The sequence below is a fragment of the Sceloporus undulatus genome, chromosome 8 (genome assembly GCF_019175285.1).
Source record: "Sceloporus undulatus isolate JIND9_A2432 ecotype Alabama chromosome 8, SceUnd_v1.1, whole genome shotgun sequence".
Taxonomy (NCBI): domain Eukaryota; kingdom Metazoa; phylum Chordata; class Lepidosauria; order Squamata; family Phrynosomatidae; genus Sceloporus; species Sceloporus undulatus.
This window is the reverse complement of record NC_056529.1, coordinates 20175991-20194793: the sequence shown is the minus strand read 5'-3', so window position 1 is coordinate 20194793 and position 18803 is coordinate 20175991. Positions and strand designations below refer to the sequence as shown.

At 43.3% G+C, this 18803-nt stretch overlaps 1 protein-coding gene across 2 annotated transcripts; it reads right to left on the bottom strand.

The window, feature by feature from the left end:
• Positions 1-419: 419 nt before the first annotated feature.
• CIBAR2 (CBY1 interacting BAR domain containing 2) lies at positions 420-17346 on the bottom strand. Of its 2 annotated transcripts, none has more exons than XM_042480703.1 (9): positions 17257-17346; positions 14266-14500; positions 13372-13440; positions 9430-9531; positions 5993-5998; positions 2747-2851; positions 2495-2608; positions 1051-1158; positions 420-676 (listed from the first exon to the last, which is right to left on the bottom strand). In XM_042480703.1, the coding sequence occupies exons 1-9, from the start codon at positions 17274-17276 to the stop codon at positions 548-550; spliced, it is 888 nt and encodes a 295-aa protein (XP_042336637.1). In that variant the 5' UTR covers positions 17277-17346; the 3' UTR covers positions 420-547. The 2 variants fall into 2 exon arrangements, with proteins under 2 accessions (XP_042336637.1, XP_042336638.1); XM_042480704.1 differs by lacking the exon at positions 17257-17346 and adding an exon at positions 15731-15863.
• Positions 17347-18803: the final 1457 nt, after the last annotated feature.

The window sequence follows — 18803 nt, the reverse complement described above, 5'->3', positions numbered from 1 at the left end:
ATGTTTTTACCTAAGAGGACACCTCCCTAGGAATCTCTAGGTCCTCCAGTGCAACTCTGTGATCAACATCCGACAGACACTGACCATAGAACTGCACTGGAGGAGCTACAAAGGCCTAGTAGAGTGTTCTCTCTAGGAATAATCTCTAGGTCTTTCAGTGCAACTTTTAGTTAAAGTTGACCATAGAGTTGCACTGGAGGAGAACCTAGATATTCATAGAGAGGACATATTAATCAAATCCATGAATAATTGAACCTGCAGAAGTCAAAGTCGCAAATATGGAGGGAAGAGTGTACTTCCAGATTTCTGACGATCGACATTTCTGGTGTTGCTGAGTGAAAAGTGAGCTTGCAAATATGATTGCACTTAGGATTTGAAAAATAAAACACGAGTACAATGCAAAAAAATGCACTGTGATTTTTAGTTTATTGCAAATCTCAAGAGGGTGGGAGGGAAGGTTTGGGTTGATCTGGAGTGGAAGTGTCAAGTTCAGTTGTGGAAAAGAGAGACAAATACAACCCAGCTCCATGCATCAAGGCAGCTGCTGTCATGTAGTCCTGCTGGCTACTTGCCGAATCTGGGGGTATTTGGCATGGCTTACATCTTGCAGCTGGCTCTCTTCAGACTCTTCATCGCTCTCTACTAGTGTCAGCTTCTGCAGAGTGCTTTGGACGCTCTAAAGACAGAGATATGAAACATCCGTTATCCTACATGCCCAGACTTGTTGTTGCTGTGACAGCACTTAGGCCCAATTTCAATCATCTTTGCAGCATATGGGAATCATTCCACATCACGGCCTCGTTCCCACTTACGGATAAATCGGTGTGCAATCCAAATCGATGGATCGATTCAATAGTGGAGCGTGGTCCCTACTATATTTGCCCCGATCTCATTTTCTGTCATTTTCTGGCATCAAAATAACCCACTTGTGGTTCCCATTCACAAATGAATCGATTCAAAATGATTCGTTTTTCAGCATGTTGCGCTTCTGTGTGAAAAGCCAGTTTTGAAGCCAAGAACAATTGCTGCAACAATAAGGTTCTTCCTTACCTGTGCGCCTGTGGACCATGAGAGAGTAGAAGAGGGTTGTGTTGAACTGACTGGCTTTGTCCCATGCAAAGTCCCAGAAGAAGCAATGTTTATTTTTGCTCTGAAATCCTAAGAAGACAACAAATCCCTTTTAAAAGGCTGTTACTAAGCTGTTGAAAGGGTCAGGAGCAGCCATCTGGTACATCTACTAAGGGATTGCTCCTGTGTCAAAATAGGTAAAGGCTACCCATATTTTAGGAAGTGTATCCCTAACAGGTAGAAAATATGACGATGATGATGATTATTGTTAATTTGTATAGGGCCATAAATTTACATGGTCCTTTACAGAAACATTCCAGTCAAAACATTAACACCTGCCAAAGTCGCACAATCTAAAGATGATAAAATAGTAGTAGTAGTTAGATTTATCATTTCTTTATATGAAGACAGGAAGGGAATTCCCTATATTGGGAGAAAGGCATGATATAAGAAAATCATCAACATCATCATCAATTTCAGCAGTATTACTTTCAGTTATATGAGCTCTTTGTATGTAAGAGATAGAAGAGAAGTACTTCTGGGGTCCTTTCAGACTACTTAGTTACAAATAGGATTGCCAGATAAAATAAGGGACCAGGTTCCTGTTCGTTTCATGTTTGTGTTGCTGTTGTTGTTGTTGTTGTTGTTGTGTGTTTTCAAGTCATTTCTGACTTATGGTGACCCCAAGGCTAACCTATCATGGGGTTTTAATAATAATAATAATAATAATAATAATAATAATAATAATCTATTTATATTCTGCCTCTTCCCGTGGGAATCAAGGCAGATTGGGAGGTAAGCCTTTGGCTCCTTTGAAGGCTGAGAGAATGTGACTTTCCCAAGGTCACCCAGTGGGCTTCCAGAGTTAAGCAGGGATTTGAACCCCGGTCTCCCAGTGTCCTAGCAAACAAGTGTCCTAGCAAATGAGACATTGTACACATGCTGACCATGGAAAAACTGAAAATGGGTTAGAACTCTTATTTTAAAGCATATACAGCAACATATAAGTTTATCACACGGGGGAAATCATGTGCAAAAATGGGATTTAAAAGCTGGGGGGGAAAAGTGGGTTGATTTTCAGACACATCATTGTTAAATTGGTGTTAACCCGAATGGAAAGTAGACAAAAGCCACTCTTCTATACTTTCGGGATTTTCCAAAAGTAAAATGGAGCAGCTTTTGTCTATTTTCCATCTCCTTTCCGTTCCGGCTAACAACGCTTTAACAACAACGTCATGTGAAAACCAACCTGCTTTTGTGTCCCCCCCCCCCGATTTAAACCCCCATTTCTGCATGGAATTTCCCCGTGTGATAAACTATAGAGAGAAAGTTGGTGGATGTATTTTCTGTAGCCTGAGAGAGTGAAATTTTGTCTCATTTTTTCCCCCAGCGGTGATACAAAAGACTACAAATACACACAAAATACCTCTAGGTCTTTCTCCATGTTGTAGCTTTCAAGATTTTGGAATGCGTTGGAATACACCTCCAGAGCTTTTGCGTGGAAAACCATCTCGACGGTGACAAAATCTAGGAAGATCTTCTGTAAGAAGAGAAAGTTACGTGACTTGTAAGTCTTTTGCCTTGTTTTTGTATAAGCGGTGCACTCTTAAGAAGTCACACATTATGGTTGCATGGAGTCACATAGCTAAAGAGAGAGCCAGCAATCTGTCCTTATTACCTGGATATCTTTTAACTTCTGCTTCTGAAACTCATCTATGGTCTCTTCCAGCTGTTGGGTGCTTCGGCTTGCGTCGACCGAGGCCCTATGTGCTTGAGATTCAGCCTGGGCAAAGAAAAGGGGTATTATTTGGTGTGAGATCCTGCATATTGGTTTGAATCTTGGTTTAGGACTCTGAGGGACCAAGGTTTCACTCCCTGTTCAGCCATTGCCTCATTCCCACTTGTAAATAAATCGGTTTGTGATCCAAATCGATGGATCAATTCGACAGCGGAGCTTGGTTCACACTACATTTGCCCTGATCAAATTTTTCCCCCTGTAAAATAACCCACTTGTGGCTCACATTCATGAACAAATTGGTTCAAAATGGACTTGCTCCAGATGGCCGAAAGGCAAATTTAAATTGATTCCGATCCGCATCTGGTTCACACTTGTGCTGAATCGATTTATCCAAAAAGACGTGGGAAAAATCAGTGTCAAAAAGACGTGGGTTAAATGGGTCTAGCGCATGCCCCCCTTCTCCAAATTGCTTCAGAGAATCACTTTGAACCGGTTCAACCCGATTTGCAATCTGGTTTAAAAAGTAGTGGGAATCAGGCCCATGGAAACCTACTGGATTAACTTGGACAAGTCATGCTCTCTTTGGCTGTATTCATCCAACCCAAGTCCAATGAAGTCACATTTAAAAACTAATGCAATGAGTAAGAATTCGGATACTTCATTAATGTATCAAGTAGTATTATCTGGTTACTTGGAGAGTGCATTTTAAGAGGTCCTTGAGCAGTAAGCTCTCAACTTTTGTGTCATTATGAATCTTCAGGGTTTTTCCCCCTCTTCACAGGAATCAGTAAAAGTTACAGCAAAATAAGAAGGAGTGAAACAAATAACATGACTAACCTTCCCGACATTGCAGCTGAGCAACAGTGCAAGTTGCTTTTCAAACATTGCAATTAATAATAGAAAGAAACAGTTCATAAGAAGAAACTCACAGGCTGGGTTGTAATACACGAAAACATACATACACACATGCATATAGATAGGTAGATTGGCCATCTGATAGTTCAGGTTAGACAGTTTGTAGCAGTTTGGGTATTTGCTTTTCATTAATGTCTATCTTCTTCCTCCTCCTAGGAAATCTCCATCTAAGGGTCTCTCCTTAGTCTGCTATATTCTCCAGTTGTGCCAATGAAATAATGCCTATGTAGGAGATGCAGAGGAAAGATCTGTTCATGGAACCCTGCGGACATCTTTGGAGAGCATCCTTGGAGAGCACATTGTGTGCATATTTAGAAGGTGACATGCTCATTGGGAAATTATTTCCAGACTCTGGAACACCCATTGCTGAATTATACGGGTGGTAGCTGCACCAAGAGAACAGTGCATTTTGCAGAAGTGAAGGGGTTTATCACAGGGGTGTTGCAAACTGCAATGTGAGCGGAATGGAAATATGGGGTCGTGACAGTTATTGCATGACAAACCTGTCTCATGTGAAGTCGAAAGCTTTCATGGCCGGCATCCATAGATTTTTGTGGGTTTTGTGGGCTATGTGGCCGTGTTCTAGAAGAGGTTATTCCTGACGTTACGCCAGCATCTGTGGCTGGCATCTTCAGAGACGATGCCATGTTCTGGAGATGCCAGCCACAGATGCAGGCGAAATGTCAGGAATAAACGCTTCTAGAACATGGCCACAAAGCCCACAAAACCCACAAAAAAACTATAAACCTGTCTCAGTTCTGCTTTTTCCCCAGCTTTATTTCTGCCCCAATTGGTCCTTTTCAGCAGTGGGCATTCACCTTTTTTGGCTCTTTGTTTGCCACTGCTGTGGATCCTCCCATTTTGCACCAACTATAGGATGCTAGCTCTGTCTATAAGCTGTTAGTGCCCTGACTTAGTGTCTGGATGCTAATAAACAAGCTAGGTTTACTGCAAGAAGTGCTATTTCTGATATGAGTGTAAATAAGTAGCGTGTGGTTTCTGGAGCAGCAGGGTGCGGGAAGTCATCCAACATATCAAAAAGGTGTTCCCTTTGAATACATGATGCCCAAAAGGGATGGATAAAGCAGGGTATCCCTGTGGTGGAGGATAAAGGGACCACTTGCCTTGGTCACTGATGTTGAGTAATGTGCAAGGTGGCAAGTCTGCAAAAGCATTGCAAAGGCTTAAGTGTTCCCGCTTTCTCTCTCGCCCTCCTCTCTCATCTCCACAAAATGCAGGGAGATCAGAAGCGTGACCTTTGCACATGAAATGTCCAACTGTGAATACTTTGGAGCTTTGCTGGGTTTTAGCGGAGCATAATTATAGTGCTTCTCTGCCTTGCTGAGTACAGCATAATGTAAATATAGGCCCCATACAGACAGGCCAAAATAAAGCTGCTTTGAGTCACTTTGGAGGTATGCTGTTTCAATGATGCATGCTGAAGCTGTGCCAAAGCCACGATCCAGTCCATCATTGAAACAGCATACCTCCAAAGTGACCCAAAGCAGCTTTATTTTGGCCTGTCTGTATGGGGCCATAGAGAAACAATTTGTGTGGCGTGGGTCATGAGGATCTGGGCTTGTCATATTAAATGCCTCTCATCTGATGTTGGGGCATGTACTACTGAGAGCTGGGCCACCAGGATTTAGCATTGCAAAGGCTTCTCTCTCTCTCTCTCTCTCTCTCTCTCTCTCTCTCTCTCTCCTTCCTTCCTTCCTTCCTTCCTCTTTCTCTCTTTGACAGATCCATAAGAACTGGAAGGATGCAATACTTAACAATGTGAAATATTATAAACTAGTGAAGAGAGCTGATAGAAAGAGGGATCATCTCATTTGAAATGTAGTGCTGGAGAAGTGTTTTATGGATACCGTGGAGTGATACAAAGACAAATCAGTGGGTCTTAGAGTAAACCAAGGCCCTAAATACCCAAAAGACACCAGATTCACTCTGATCTTAGAAGCTAAGCAGGGTCAGCCCTGGTTAGTACTTGGATGGGAGACCGCCCCCAGATACTGCAGGCTAGCTTTCATAGGACAGAACTGGCAAAACCACTTCTGGAATGAATGACTGCAATGCTAGAAGTTGTTTGAAAAGAGAACCTTAGTAACCGATCAGGTGAATATACCACACAATGAGTATCTTACCCTGTGACCATCTTTTCCAGAGCAACCGGGGAGGTTTTGTGGTCTTCCTATGTTCTTCTCTACCTTTATTTTAACATCATTTTAACATAGCTGTCATCTTAGCCTAGGAAAGAAAGAAATCTCTTACCTGTGACTGAAGTTGGGTGTCAAGGGAATTAATCAAATGGGGAGATGAGAAATAAGAGATACTATGCAAGCAAATAAATCTATGCACAAACAACAAGAACTGACTGGATGCCTGTGCCCTGTTCATTAAAAAGAAGAAGCCACATGATATTCCTTTATCAGGTTTTGCTAGGAGTTTGTGATAAGAGATGGCTATTCTCAGCATTGACGCAAGAGGGCAGTCAAATCCACCAAGAGATAACCAACATTTGCATTGGACATAGGAGAAAAGTCTGAGGATGGAATCCTCTCCTATAATTTGTTGTTTGTTGTGCACCATCAAGTTGTTTCTGATTTATGGAGACCCTAAACCAAACCTATATTCTTGGTAAGATTTGTTCAGGGGGGTATTGCCTTTGCCTTCCTCTGAGTCTGAGAGAGAGTGACTTGCCCAGGATCACCCAGTGAGTTTCCATGGCCAAGTGGGGATTCGAACCCTGGTCCGACATTCAAACCACACTACGCCACACTGGCTTTCATCTGGGAGCATCCATGTTCTCAGTTGCACAAGTAACATCTCTGTCACAGTCCAGAGGATCAGGCAATATAGGGCTCACCCCACTCCTCTTTTCTAGAAGACAAGTCTGCCAAATAACCAGAGTCTTTGTATGTAACTACAGGATTCACTGAACAGCAGGACAGGGAAATGAATCCACTATGTTTTAAACTGGTTTGCAAAAGTGGTTTAAATGAACCTTGTTGACATTTGAGCCAAATCGTTGAAGCGGTTTGGAGAAGGGGGCCAAGTACGAGACCTATTTAACCTGCTTCTTTTTGACGCTCATTTTTTCCTTATCTTTTGCAAAAATTGATTTAGCGCAAGTATGAACAGGATGTGGATCGGAATCGATTCTTTTTTATGATATGGTCAGATGATCATCCACTGAAGAGGGTCCCTGTTGGAATCGAATCACTGGTCAATGAGAACAAGTAGTGGGTTATTTTACATGGGAAAAATGCAATCGGGGCAAATGTAGTGAGAGTCAGGCTTTGGTGTCGAATTGGTCCATCAGTTCGGATCACACACCAATTTATTTGTAAGTGGGAATGAGGCCAAGGAGGAAAAAGGAAATTGTGTCAAAGCCACACTCACAAAAGTTACTTTTAGAGCTGCAACAATTCCCTCTCCTCCAGTCTGCAAAAGGTGCACATTGGTATATATCTCAGGGCATTTGAGTCACCTTCAAAAACCTTTCCAAGGTTGCAGCTTCTCTGCAGAATTAATGCAGAGTTTAACACTGCTTCAGTTGCCACAGCTCAGTGCTTTCGAGTTACAAGGATTTGTAGTTTTCTGAGCTATTTAGCCTCCACTGTCAGAAAGCCCTCATGCCCCCAACAAACTACAAATCTTAGCATACCCTCGGATGGACCTGTGATAGGCAAAGCTGTGTCAAACTGCATTCATTCTGCAACATGGCAGCAGCCCAAAGTCCTGGACTATGCTGAACGATTGTGGGCCACAGCTTGCAAGCCTTAGTATTTGGTGTTTGTCTGGGAAGATGCTGCTTTAATGTTTAATCGGTTCCTTTTAAAAGGGATGCGTTTGTTTGCTTGTTGTTGTTGTTAATTGGTGTAGATGCCATGTAGACGTATGGTTCTGAATGGTGTCATAATTTGACAAGCTACGACCGACCCACACAATAGTCAATGTGGCTCTGAGGCTGCAGAAGTAATCCAGTTTGGCACCACTTTCCCTGCCATGGCTCAATGCTATGGCATCATGGGCTTTGGAGTTTGTTGTGGTCCCAGAGCTCTCTGACAGAGAAGGCTAAATATCTCACAAAATTATAATCCCTGCAATTCCATAACATTGAGCCGTGGCAGTTGAAGTGGTGCCAAACTGGATTATCTCTGCAGTGCGGATGCAGCCATAGAGCTCCTTCTTCCACCTCCCTGGAAGATCCATTTTCTCTCTTTATTGTTTCATGGCTGCCCTCTCCACAGCCCAGTTTAGCACAGCAGGGATTAAGAAGCACATGCCAAGCCTCTTCTCCTCCCCATGAGATTCTTTCCTGGGGATTTGCTGCTGAGAGCTTCTCCCTTTGGAGAGGGGAAAAAGGCTTTGGTTTTTGAAGATCCTGATTAAAATATCAGGGAGGAAAAGGGAGGAAAATCTTCTCCTTTTCCTGAGCTGCCAGGATTATCCTGTTGCCTTTCCCCCAACAGAGATCTCTTTCCCACCTACTTTTGGGTGAGCTTTGCATGAAGGAAGAGGACTCCTGTTTGTCTCTGATAGCTGAAATATGCCAGCGCTAGGAAGCTATGGGGAGTATTTTAATTTGAATCTCAGACCCGAAGGAATTAGATGCCAAGTCTGGGACTCGGAAAAGTACAGCTTGGTTGGTTTTTGCTAAAACAAGAAGCGCTCGGGAAGCTCCAACTGTTCCAGTTTGGCAAGGACAGTCCCGATTAATTCTCTCTCATCCCACTTTTTCGGCTGCTGTTAAAATGTCCCAGTTTCTCTCTCTCCTCAACTCACTTTCCCCTTTTATCCTCAGCTTTCATCAGTTGCTGCAAACTGGGTTCAAAGTGCAAAAGTAGTTGGCAGTACATTAATTCAATAAAGGGGGGAAGAAGCAAAGGAGGGGCAAAACCTTGTCCTTCCCAGTTGGCTCTGGCAAAAGCAAACTGATGCAGTTTCTCCTAGCTTTTGTGGTCTTCCTCAGTTATAACTTGTGCCATGTTGACCACACTCTGGTGATGTTTGGCCTCGCCTGTCCCAGTTTTCATCTGTAAAACATGAGAAGGTATAGAAAGATCAAAGGTATTATTGATCCATACCCTCCCATGTTTTACAGATGAAAACTGGGACAGGTGAAGCCAAACATCGTCAAAGTATAGCCAACATGACACAAGTTATAACCGAGGAGGATCCTTCCCTGGCTTGAAAGAAAGCCCCATGATAGGCTCACCTTGGGATATCCATAAGTCAGAAAGATCCTGAAAGTGCACAACAACAACATGTATGCTCAGGTATTGCATACTTGTTAAATCCCTTTTCATTTTTTGCATCGCTCTCTCTCGCACTCTTTCTCTGTTTTAAAACCATGCTTGTCATTTATACTGTTTTCATTTCATTTATCTAGGCCCCAGCTCGCTCCCCAGAGAACTGGCTGTTTGCCCGCAACAATCTGTTAGGCTTTTCCTTATTCGAGGAGACGGGTTTTCCCCGCACACGTCTGTTTCCAATCGCTTTCATTGCATTCCCCCCATTTTGTGGCACACTCAGAAGGAAACCTCAGTGTAACCCAAGCCTCCCTCGGCGGAGGCTCGTAACTCAGCCTTCCTGCGCTGGCTGCCTTCGGAAAGCCAGAAGACGGGATGCGACACCAGGGAGCCAGGAGTGCATTTTGCAGGAGAAGGGGAAAGGCCGAGGCATTAACATGCTGGCAAGGATACAATCATGTGTCGGTCAGATGGCGATTTCTGTCGGATCTTCTCCAGCTTCTCGAGCTGCTTTATTTCCTTGTTGCGGGCAGCGTTGAACTTCTTGATCTCGGCCTATGGGATGCAACCAAAGCGCTTTGTTTAGGGCAAGAGATCAAACTGGTTGAAGAAAAGAACAACCCTGCACATAGCACCCATTTCTGTCCCAAGTGTTAACGTCCCTTTGTTCTTTTTGTTGGGTGACTTCAAGTTTGAAGTCGAAGGCTTTCATGGCCGGCATCCATAGTTTTCTGTGGGTTTTTTGAGCTCTGTGGCCATGTTCTAGAAGAGTTTATTCCTGACATTTCGCCAGCATCTGTGGATGGCATCTTCAGAGAATAAGCTCTTTTAGAACATGGCCACAGATCCCGAAAAACTCACAAGAAACTATGACTTCAAGTTGTTTCCTACTTTGTCGTTGTTATTCACCCTCGAGTCCATCTTTACCCATGGTGACCCTATGGATGAGGCATCACCAAGACTCCCTTCATACCCATGACCTCTTTAATAGAGTCCATCCATCTGGCTTGTGGCCTTCCTCTCTTTCTATTTCCCTCCATCTTTCCTAGCATTATTGTCTTTTCCAATGAGTCCTTCCTTTTCATGGTGTGTCTAAAGTATGACAGTCTAAGGCGTTTATCACACGGGAGGAATTTCTCTTAATTTCGAATGAAAAGAAAGTGGGGCCAGAACGCATTCGCGTGAATTTGCTAGTTCACCGAATTTACGTGAATGCGAATTGAGTTCGAATTGATTTTCCATTGCCTGAAAATAGCTTGCCATTGCCCGAAATTGCGTGTGATCACCTCTCACGCAATAACATGAAACCCCATGGTTGTGTTCGGATTGCCATTGGATTATACTGTACTTCCAATTTCCCTTGTCCGATAATGTCCTAAGTCTTGTCATCTTAGCTTCTAGGGATCTTTCTGGCCTAATCTGCTCTAGGACCCATTTGTTTGACTTCTTGGCTATCCATGGTAACCTCAGCCCTCTTCTCCAGCCCCACATCTCCAATGAATTAATTCTCTTCCTATCCACTTTCTTAACTGTCCAGCTCTCACATCCATCCATGGCAATAGGGAATACAGTGGCTTGTATGATTCTAACCTCCGTGCTCAGTTGTGCATCTTTAAATTTTAGGATATTTTCTAGTTCTTTCATAGCCGCCCTCCCCATTCTTAGTTGTCTTATGATTTCTTCACTACAATCCCCATTCTGATCAATATTTGATTCCAGGTATAAAAATTCTTTTACTATTTCTATTTCCTCATTGTCTAGGTTGAAACTAGCACGGTTCCTACTTATGGTGACCCTATCCTGGGGTTTTCTTGGCAAGAAGCCTGGCATTTGGTGAGGCACCAGAGCTCTTTGATTCTGTTTCCGACTTACGGAGACTCTAAAGAGAACTTGTCCTTGGGTTTTCTTGGCAAGGTTTGTTCAGAGGAGGTTTACCATTGCCTTCCCCTGAGGCTGAGAGGATGTGACTTGCCCAAGGTCACCCAGTGGGTTTCATGGCCGAGCTGGAAATTGAACCCTGATCTCCAGAGTCTTAGTCCTATTCCAACACTCTATACCACCTTAACTGAAAACAGAAATGTAGGCTTGTGACTCAACATTGTCCCTTTTCTTCAAAGATGTTTAGAATCTTTGCCTGATGAAGAAACCAGTGAAGCTTCCAAAACTAGCATGATGTATTTTGTGTATTTCGGTTGGCCAACAAAAGTAGTGCTCTTTTGTGAACGTTGGATTTTGTTGTGGTTTTCAACATGGCTACTCCTGAATAAGTTTCCAAGATGGCAAAACCTATTAGTAAAGTAGAATATCTGCAACAGTTTGCTTTTGCTTGAGCCTACTGGGAAGGGCAAGACTGCCTTTTCCTTTCCTCTCTGCTGCGTTAATGGAGTGCAAGTGACTTTTGAATTTTGACCTTAGTTTGCAACTGAAGTAAGTCAGGATGAAGGAGGAAAGTGGGAGGAAAGCAACACACTGGGACATTTTTTAAAGCAGCTGAAAACGGGAGGACAGCAGATTAATGGCAGAGATATGCAGGAGCTTCTAAGGCAAAAATACCAATATCGCTTGCCTCCATACTCATGATGCAGTGTGGAAATGCAACCAAGGTGAGCAGTAAACATTTCCAATACTTGGTGAGAGTAATGGGAGAGATATCTGCAGTGTTCCCCTTTTCCAGGAGCAACTGGAGAAAATGTAGATAGAGGTCCCATGCTTACATCCAAGCTTCTAGTATTGTGATGCTGGACAGCATCACAATACTAGAAGCTTGGATGTAAGCATAGAGCCTCTATCCACATTTGCTCCAGTTGCACCATCGACAATCCAGCCTTAATGGTGGAGCACAGTCTTTGCTTCAAGAGGTCCCCAGATAGCCAGGCTCAGTGTCTGGTAACCCCAATGAAAAGGATCAGATTCATGGTGGAAAAGGCCCAGGAGAGTGACTCCTAGCCAGAGATGACAATACCAGGATAAATGACCCAGTATTCTGTCACAATACAAGAGAGCTTTCTATCTGTCTTGTAGATTTATCGATACAGAGACAGAGTCTGACCGAGAGCCATGGCAGTGAGTCTTATATAATGAGCCGACGGTGCAATGCGAAGAGCGAAATAAAATAAAGTAAAAGTTAAAAATAAATAAATAAATGTTGGGTGCAGAATTCCACATCTGGACATTTTCAATTCTAATTAAAAAAACATGTAATACAGTATCCTGCTCTTACATCGATCGCTTGGTGGTCTCTTATGCAGATTGCTGACCAGGTGCACACCTGCTTAGCTTCAGCGATTCTGCATCATCCGTCATTCTTAGACTATTCGCCAGGCCAGGAAACTCCAGCGTTCATTTTGGGGGAAAACAAGAGTACTTGTATTTAAAGTGATTCTTTTTAAAAACCAAATCCTAAAAATGTCTCCACAGAGAATAGGAATCGAGTAGTTTTTCCATCATACTTGGTTCATTTTGACCAGCAGAAAAATGGGAAGCGTAAAAAGGTAAGATAAATTTTGCAAATTAGGATGGTGAGAAAGTGTAAATTTGTATAGTTTATTCAGATTGCAGAATCCAGTTTATTTTGGTGTAGAGTTTGAAAAGGGCGAGGGGCTAGGCTATATTGTTTTAATGTCTTTTAAACTTTTTTTTACTCTTTTTAAATTGATATTTTAATATGTACTTTGTCTTAATTATTGTAGTAATTCACTTCTATTTTAATGTACCATTTTTGTATATTTTTAATTGTATCGGGGGCATTGAGCATTAATCCGACATTAACCCGCCCAGAAAGTGGACAAAATTGACCGCATTTTACTTTTGGAAAAACCCTGAAAGTAAAAAGTGACCGATATTGTCCACTTTCTGTGCGGGTTAATATCAAATTAATGCCCAACGCGTCTGAAAATGATCCCACTTTTGTAAAACTGAAGGCTTTCATGGCCGGCATCAATAGTTTTTGTGGGTTTTTTGGGCTATGTGCTGCCAATGAGTGCTGCTGCTATGTGGCCCGAAAGATGCCAGCCGCAGATGCTGGTGAAAGATCAGGAATAAACTCTTCTAGAACATGGCCACAGAGCCCCAAAAACCCATAAAAGCTATGGATCCCACTTTTGTGGATTTAAATCTTGTTTCTGCATGGGATTTGGCTGATTCCCTCTCACAGGATAAACTTTAGTTGTCTTGAGGAGGACAGAGCTGCAATGCTTCTAAGGCCCAAGGGAGATGGCTTTGGTTCTGTGGTCCTTCATATCCTCAGCATCCCTGGAAAGGATGATTCTGGGTGATCCAGACATGCCTCTGTTAACAAAGCCTCTGACAAAGAAGCTCCTTTTTACAAATGCTTCTTATACCTCCCATCTCCCCTTTCTTCCTTGTTCTTGGTTTGTGAATAGAAGAATCACATACCCTGGTTTGTTTGATGAGCACGCCATACACTTTCAGTGGCTCAACAACCTTCATCTCCAGCCTCTCCACCTAAAGCAGGAAAGCATGACATGGTAACATGCACATTTTAAACGACATTAGCCACAGCAGTGCAAATTCAGGGAGAGGTGCATCTAAAAGACTTCCTATTGCTGCCCCTGTGCTCTGCTGTCGACATTCAAAGCCCTCCATGGACTGGCCCCTCCTTACTTATCAGACCTTCTTTCTCCTCACCTTCCCACCAGGGCCCTCCGTTCTGGTAGTCAAGGTCTGCTGTCTCAGCCCAGGATTTCCTCTGCCCCATCCCGGATTCGCCCCTTTTCACTTGCTGCCCCTCACTCCTGGAACCTTCTTCCTCCACAAGCAAGAGCCATCACTTCTTTAACCAGCTTCAAAACGGAGCTGAAAACCATCCTATTCAGAGAAGCCTTCCCAGGCATCGCATAATTGTCGCTTACTATCTGATGTTCTGTTGTTGGCTGTTTATCGATCCATTTCCTGTATTCCTATGTACTGTATATGTATTATCCTACTTGTGATTATGTATTTTCCCTGGATAATGATTAACCATCCATTATGAAGCCTTGCCCTCCCTCCAGTCCATCTGCCTTGGTCCAGGCCTCGGAGGTTGAGAGGAACTGCTGGACCTCTTACCCTTTCTCGTCACCACTCCCTTCTCCTTCTGTATCATGTCTTTTTTTTAGATTGTAAGCCTGAGGGCAGGGAACCGTCTAACTAAAAAGATTGCATGTACAGCGCTGTGTAAATTTACAGCGCTTCATAAATAAAGGTTAATAATAATAATAATAATAATAACAGACTGGACCTGGACTTGTGTGTGCATGCATTTTTAGGTTGCCAAGTTCAGCCCTTTACCTCTGCCTGCCTGTAGTCCTGCACTTTGGCGAGCTCCTCTGCAAAGTTCTTCACGGTGGTTCTCAGCTCAGGGTTCTCTGTGTTTGCATAGTCCATGAGCTGCTTGACCAGCAGGTCAGCCTTGTCTCGGAGCTTTGCAGTCTTGCGGGTATAAGAGGCCATCAGACTGCAGAACTTGCCAAAATATTGCTCTGCGTTGGTGACGGTATTCTCCATGATCTTTACTTGGGTATCTCTGGAACAGGAATTAACATGTTGTTGTTGTGTTTTTTTCATTGGGTGCCTCCCCTCCATCTCAACCCCCCCCCCCAATAGTGTAATGCTTTGAGAGTTGGACTAGCATACTGGAAGACCCGGGTTTGAATCTGGGCTTTACTATGTAAACCCACTGGGGTGGTCTTGGGCAAGTCCCACTCTCTCAGCCTCAGAGGATGGCAATGGCAAACCCCCTCTGAATAAACTTGCCAAGAAACCCCTATGATAGGTTCACCTTAGGGTTCCCATAAGTTGGAAATGTCTTGAAGGCACACAACAACTACAGCATGGATGAGGCTCCCCTCCATCCCAACCCAATGATGATGTCAGGGACTAGCTACAGTACCACATTTATCTGCCTAAGTATAAAGTCCATTTCCAGAAACTCTGGATATCCTGCTGTAGGTGGAACCCAGGAAAAATACCTTCTTGAAGGAGGCAGGCCTGGCACTGACTCTGATATCTTTTTGATGGCAATGTTCAGATCCATGCTCAGTCATGGATGGAAATCAGCTGGGTGACCTCAGGCAAGTCACACTCTCTCAGCCTCATGGCAAAGGCAAAACTCTTCAAATTTTGCCAAGAAACCCCCACGAACAAATCTTGCCAATCTTGTCATTTTAGGGTTGCCATGTTGAAGGCACACAACAGCAACAATAACACAATCCAGTTTCTCCTGCCTTATGAAGAAGCAGTGGAAAAACACAGGAGGGGCACAAGAGGACGTGTTGTTGTGTGGACTCCCTGCAAAATTCGACAAATGAGGCTAGCCAGTTGCGTGGTAAAAGACTAATCTGGGTTTGCCCTCTTTTCTTACCAATATTTTAAGAGCAAGATGGCAAACAAAAAAAAAACAAACAAGGAGGTAAAAGGTGCATCTACACTATAGAAATAATGCAGTTTGACACCACTTTAAGTGCTGTAGCTCCATCCTGTGTAATCCTGGGATTTGTAGTCTTTATAACATCTTTCACCTGTGCTGCCAATGAGTGCCGCTGCTTAATAAAACTACAGATCCCAGGAATTATGTAGCATGGTGCCATAGCAGTTAAAGTGATGCTATTATTTCTGCAGTGTAGATTCACCCACAGTTGTTTGCAACAAGCTGTTGCTTTCTCATGCTAGATTTCCATGAGTCCTGCTACTGTGAATGCCAAATGTAGGCATGTTGCCTGGAGGCGGATTAGAGGTAAATTCTTCCTGCTCTCACCTTTCCTTTTGTAGGTGTTTCTCTTCGGACACCGGTGTTTCCTTCCTACCTGCTGCCTCCCTGAAGGGTCCAGGAAGCCTGAGAAGGACTTTGATGCAAGATCTGTTGTAGTGTAAAACATCTGGACCCAATCTACCACACTGGATGCTTTGTCACAGGGGAAAATGGCTCTAGCAGCTGCAGGATTTCCAAAAAGCCGGCTGTTGCTGCTCCACAGATGTGCCAGGAAAAGGTACAGGCTTCCGTATCCTGTGTATACGGAGCTGTTTCCCCAAACGATACTTTATTTTTTCCCTCTACTAGAGATCTTCCCATGCCCTCCTTATGTATGCTTAGCTACCTGACTGCTGCGGATCTTCCCATCCCCATGTATACTCTCCTTGTTGCTGTTGTGTGCCTTCAAGTCATTTCCAATGTACAGCAACAGAGGTTTTGCTATACAGAGAGTGTGTTTTTCAGCTACTGTATATATTCATGGGTAAGTCTAGAAAATTGACTCCAAAAACCTGAGCCGACTTATGATCAATGTAAATACTGTATTTTAACTCTTAGAAAAAGAAAAACCATCTCCTGGCGAAAGGCAAGAGTGTAATCTGTCCTGGAAGCACTGATCCTCCTCTGCTCTCTCATTCGTCCTGCCTTTAGTGTGACCCACAAACAGTTATGGCTCCTGAATGTTTGTGAGTTCTTTGGCATTGTTTTCCTTTGCTTTTCTCCTGGAAACTTTGCTTTGTTACGTGCCCCAAAGTTTCAACCTCGACTTATCCGTGCGTCATATCAAAATCCACAATTTTGTTCCTAAAACCTGCCCTTGACTTATACATGAGGTTGACTTATAGTTGAGTATATACAAGCATTTTCAAATTATTTGTACAGTTGGCCCTTTTTATGCACAGATTTTTTATCTATGGATTTAAGCATCCACAGCTTGAAAATATTTTTTTAAAAAGTGTGAGTTCCAAATAGCAAACCTTGATTTTACATTTTATATAAGGGGCACCATTTTGTTCTGCCATTGTATTTAATGGGACTTGAGCATCCATGGATTTTGTTATCCACAGAAGGTCCTGGAACCAAACCCCAGCGGATACCAAGGACCCACTGTATATGTAGATAGAGAGATCTTGTAGCACCTTTGAGACTAACTGAAATAAAGACGTTGGCAGCATATAATTTATATATGTGTATCCAGAGACCAAGGTTCGAATAATTCAAATAATATTCCGTATTTGCCTATGTGCATATCTTGCCTATAGGGCCAGTGTGGCATAGTGTTTTGAATGTTGCGCTATGACTCCAGAGATCAGGGTTCGATCCCTTCCTCGGCCATGCAAACCCAGCGGGTGACCTTAGGCAAGTCTCTCTCTCTCAGCCTCGGGGAAAGGCAATGGCAAGCCTCCTCTGAGCCACTCTTGCCAAGAAAAACTCACGATAAGGTCAGAAACGACTTGAAGGCACACAACAAATGCAGCGGGGGACACTGTCCCCTCTCACCCCATCTGCATTTTCCCCTTTTTCCTCCTCACCTGGAAAGGATGAGATTCATGTTTGCAGGAATCGAGCGGTTGTCGTGAGAAGGTTTCCAGCTGGAACAAGAAACCGAACACCTAACTCAGATCGGGTGCCACTCCGGTCTGGGTTGGTATGGTAACCCTCCCCAACAGAGCCATTGCCCACAGAGAGAGGACTGGCAGTGCCAGTTTCCAAGGGTTACTGTCTCTTGGAACCAGGTTCTCCCTGAAGCCAAGCACAAAGGAGTGTTTGCTTAGAGCGTCACTGCCAGCTTGCAAGAGCTGACCCAGAAAATCCAAGCAGTCATTAGTTTTGGTTCATCTCTTTCCATTCGCTTATTAAAAGATCTTGTAGCACTTTTCAGATTAACTGAAAGAAAGAAGTTGGCAGCGTGAGCTTTCGCAGACCATAGTCTACTTCCTCAGATGCATATAAATAAAAATAACTATATTTCATCAGATGCATATATGCATCTCCACTTGCATATATGCATATATAACCATATGCATATATGCATCTCATGCTAGCCACAGATACTGGTGAAACATCAGGAATAAACTCTTCTAGAACATGGCCATATAGCCCGAAAAACCCACAAAAACCTATTGATGCCGGCCGTGAAAGCCTTCTTTCTTTCAGTGAGTCTCAGAGGTGCTACAAGATTTCTTTGCGTACTGATTCTACAGACTAGCATGGCTATGCCTTCGAACTCTACTGTTTGCTTGTTGTTTGTTCTAGTTATGGCAATGCTGTTCTGGTTTGGCAACTTTGCCATTCAAATGATTTTTTGAAAACATGATTGTGAGGAGAAGGGGATGATTTCTATCAGCCATGGAAACCTGTTGGGTGACCTTGGGCAAGTCACACTCTCTCAGCCTCGGAGGAAGGCAATGGCAAATCTCCTCTGAAGTAATCCTGGCTCGGACATCCAGTAACAGGTTCGCCATCGGGAAACAACATAAGTTGGACACAACTTGAAGGCACACAACAATAAACATTAATGTAATCTAGCAGCCAGGAGAGGGCAAACAAGAGCTTCAGCCTAGGCTTTGCTGGTTCACGCTTTGGGCTTGTTGGAAAAACAACAATTCCAGGGAGGAACTACAGCTAAGAGGGGTAAAAATAAAGATCTCTGCATCACGATTTCTCAGGGGATGCTGCATTACTAACATTATTTGCATATAAGAAGCCTAAATTGGTTTATGCTTAATACAGTTTATTGCAGAATATAAAACTTTAGAACAGTTTGCATTTGGGTTCTCTTCCATAGCCCTTCTTCCCCCAAAAGCATTTTTCAGATTCAGATTCAACATCATTTATGCAGTCAGCTCTCCATATCCACAGACTGAACCATCTACAGCTTGGAAAATATTGATAATGGTAAGCCACCTCTGAACAAATCTTGCCAAGCAAACCCCATGATAGGTTTGCTTTGGGGTTGCCATAAGTCGGAAACGACTTGAAGGCACACAACAACAACAACTAAAAAGTGAAGACAAAACCCCAACATCACATATGCATCTAAAAAATAATTTTACAAATCTTAGCACTAGAGAACAGT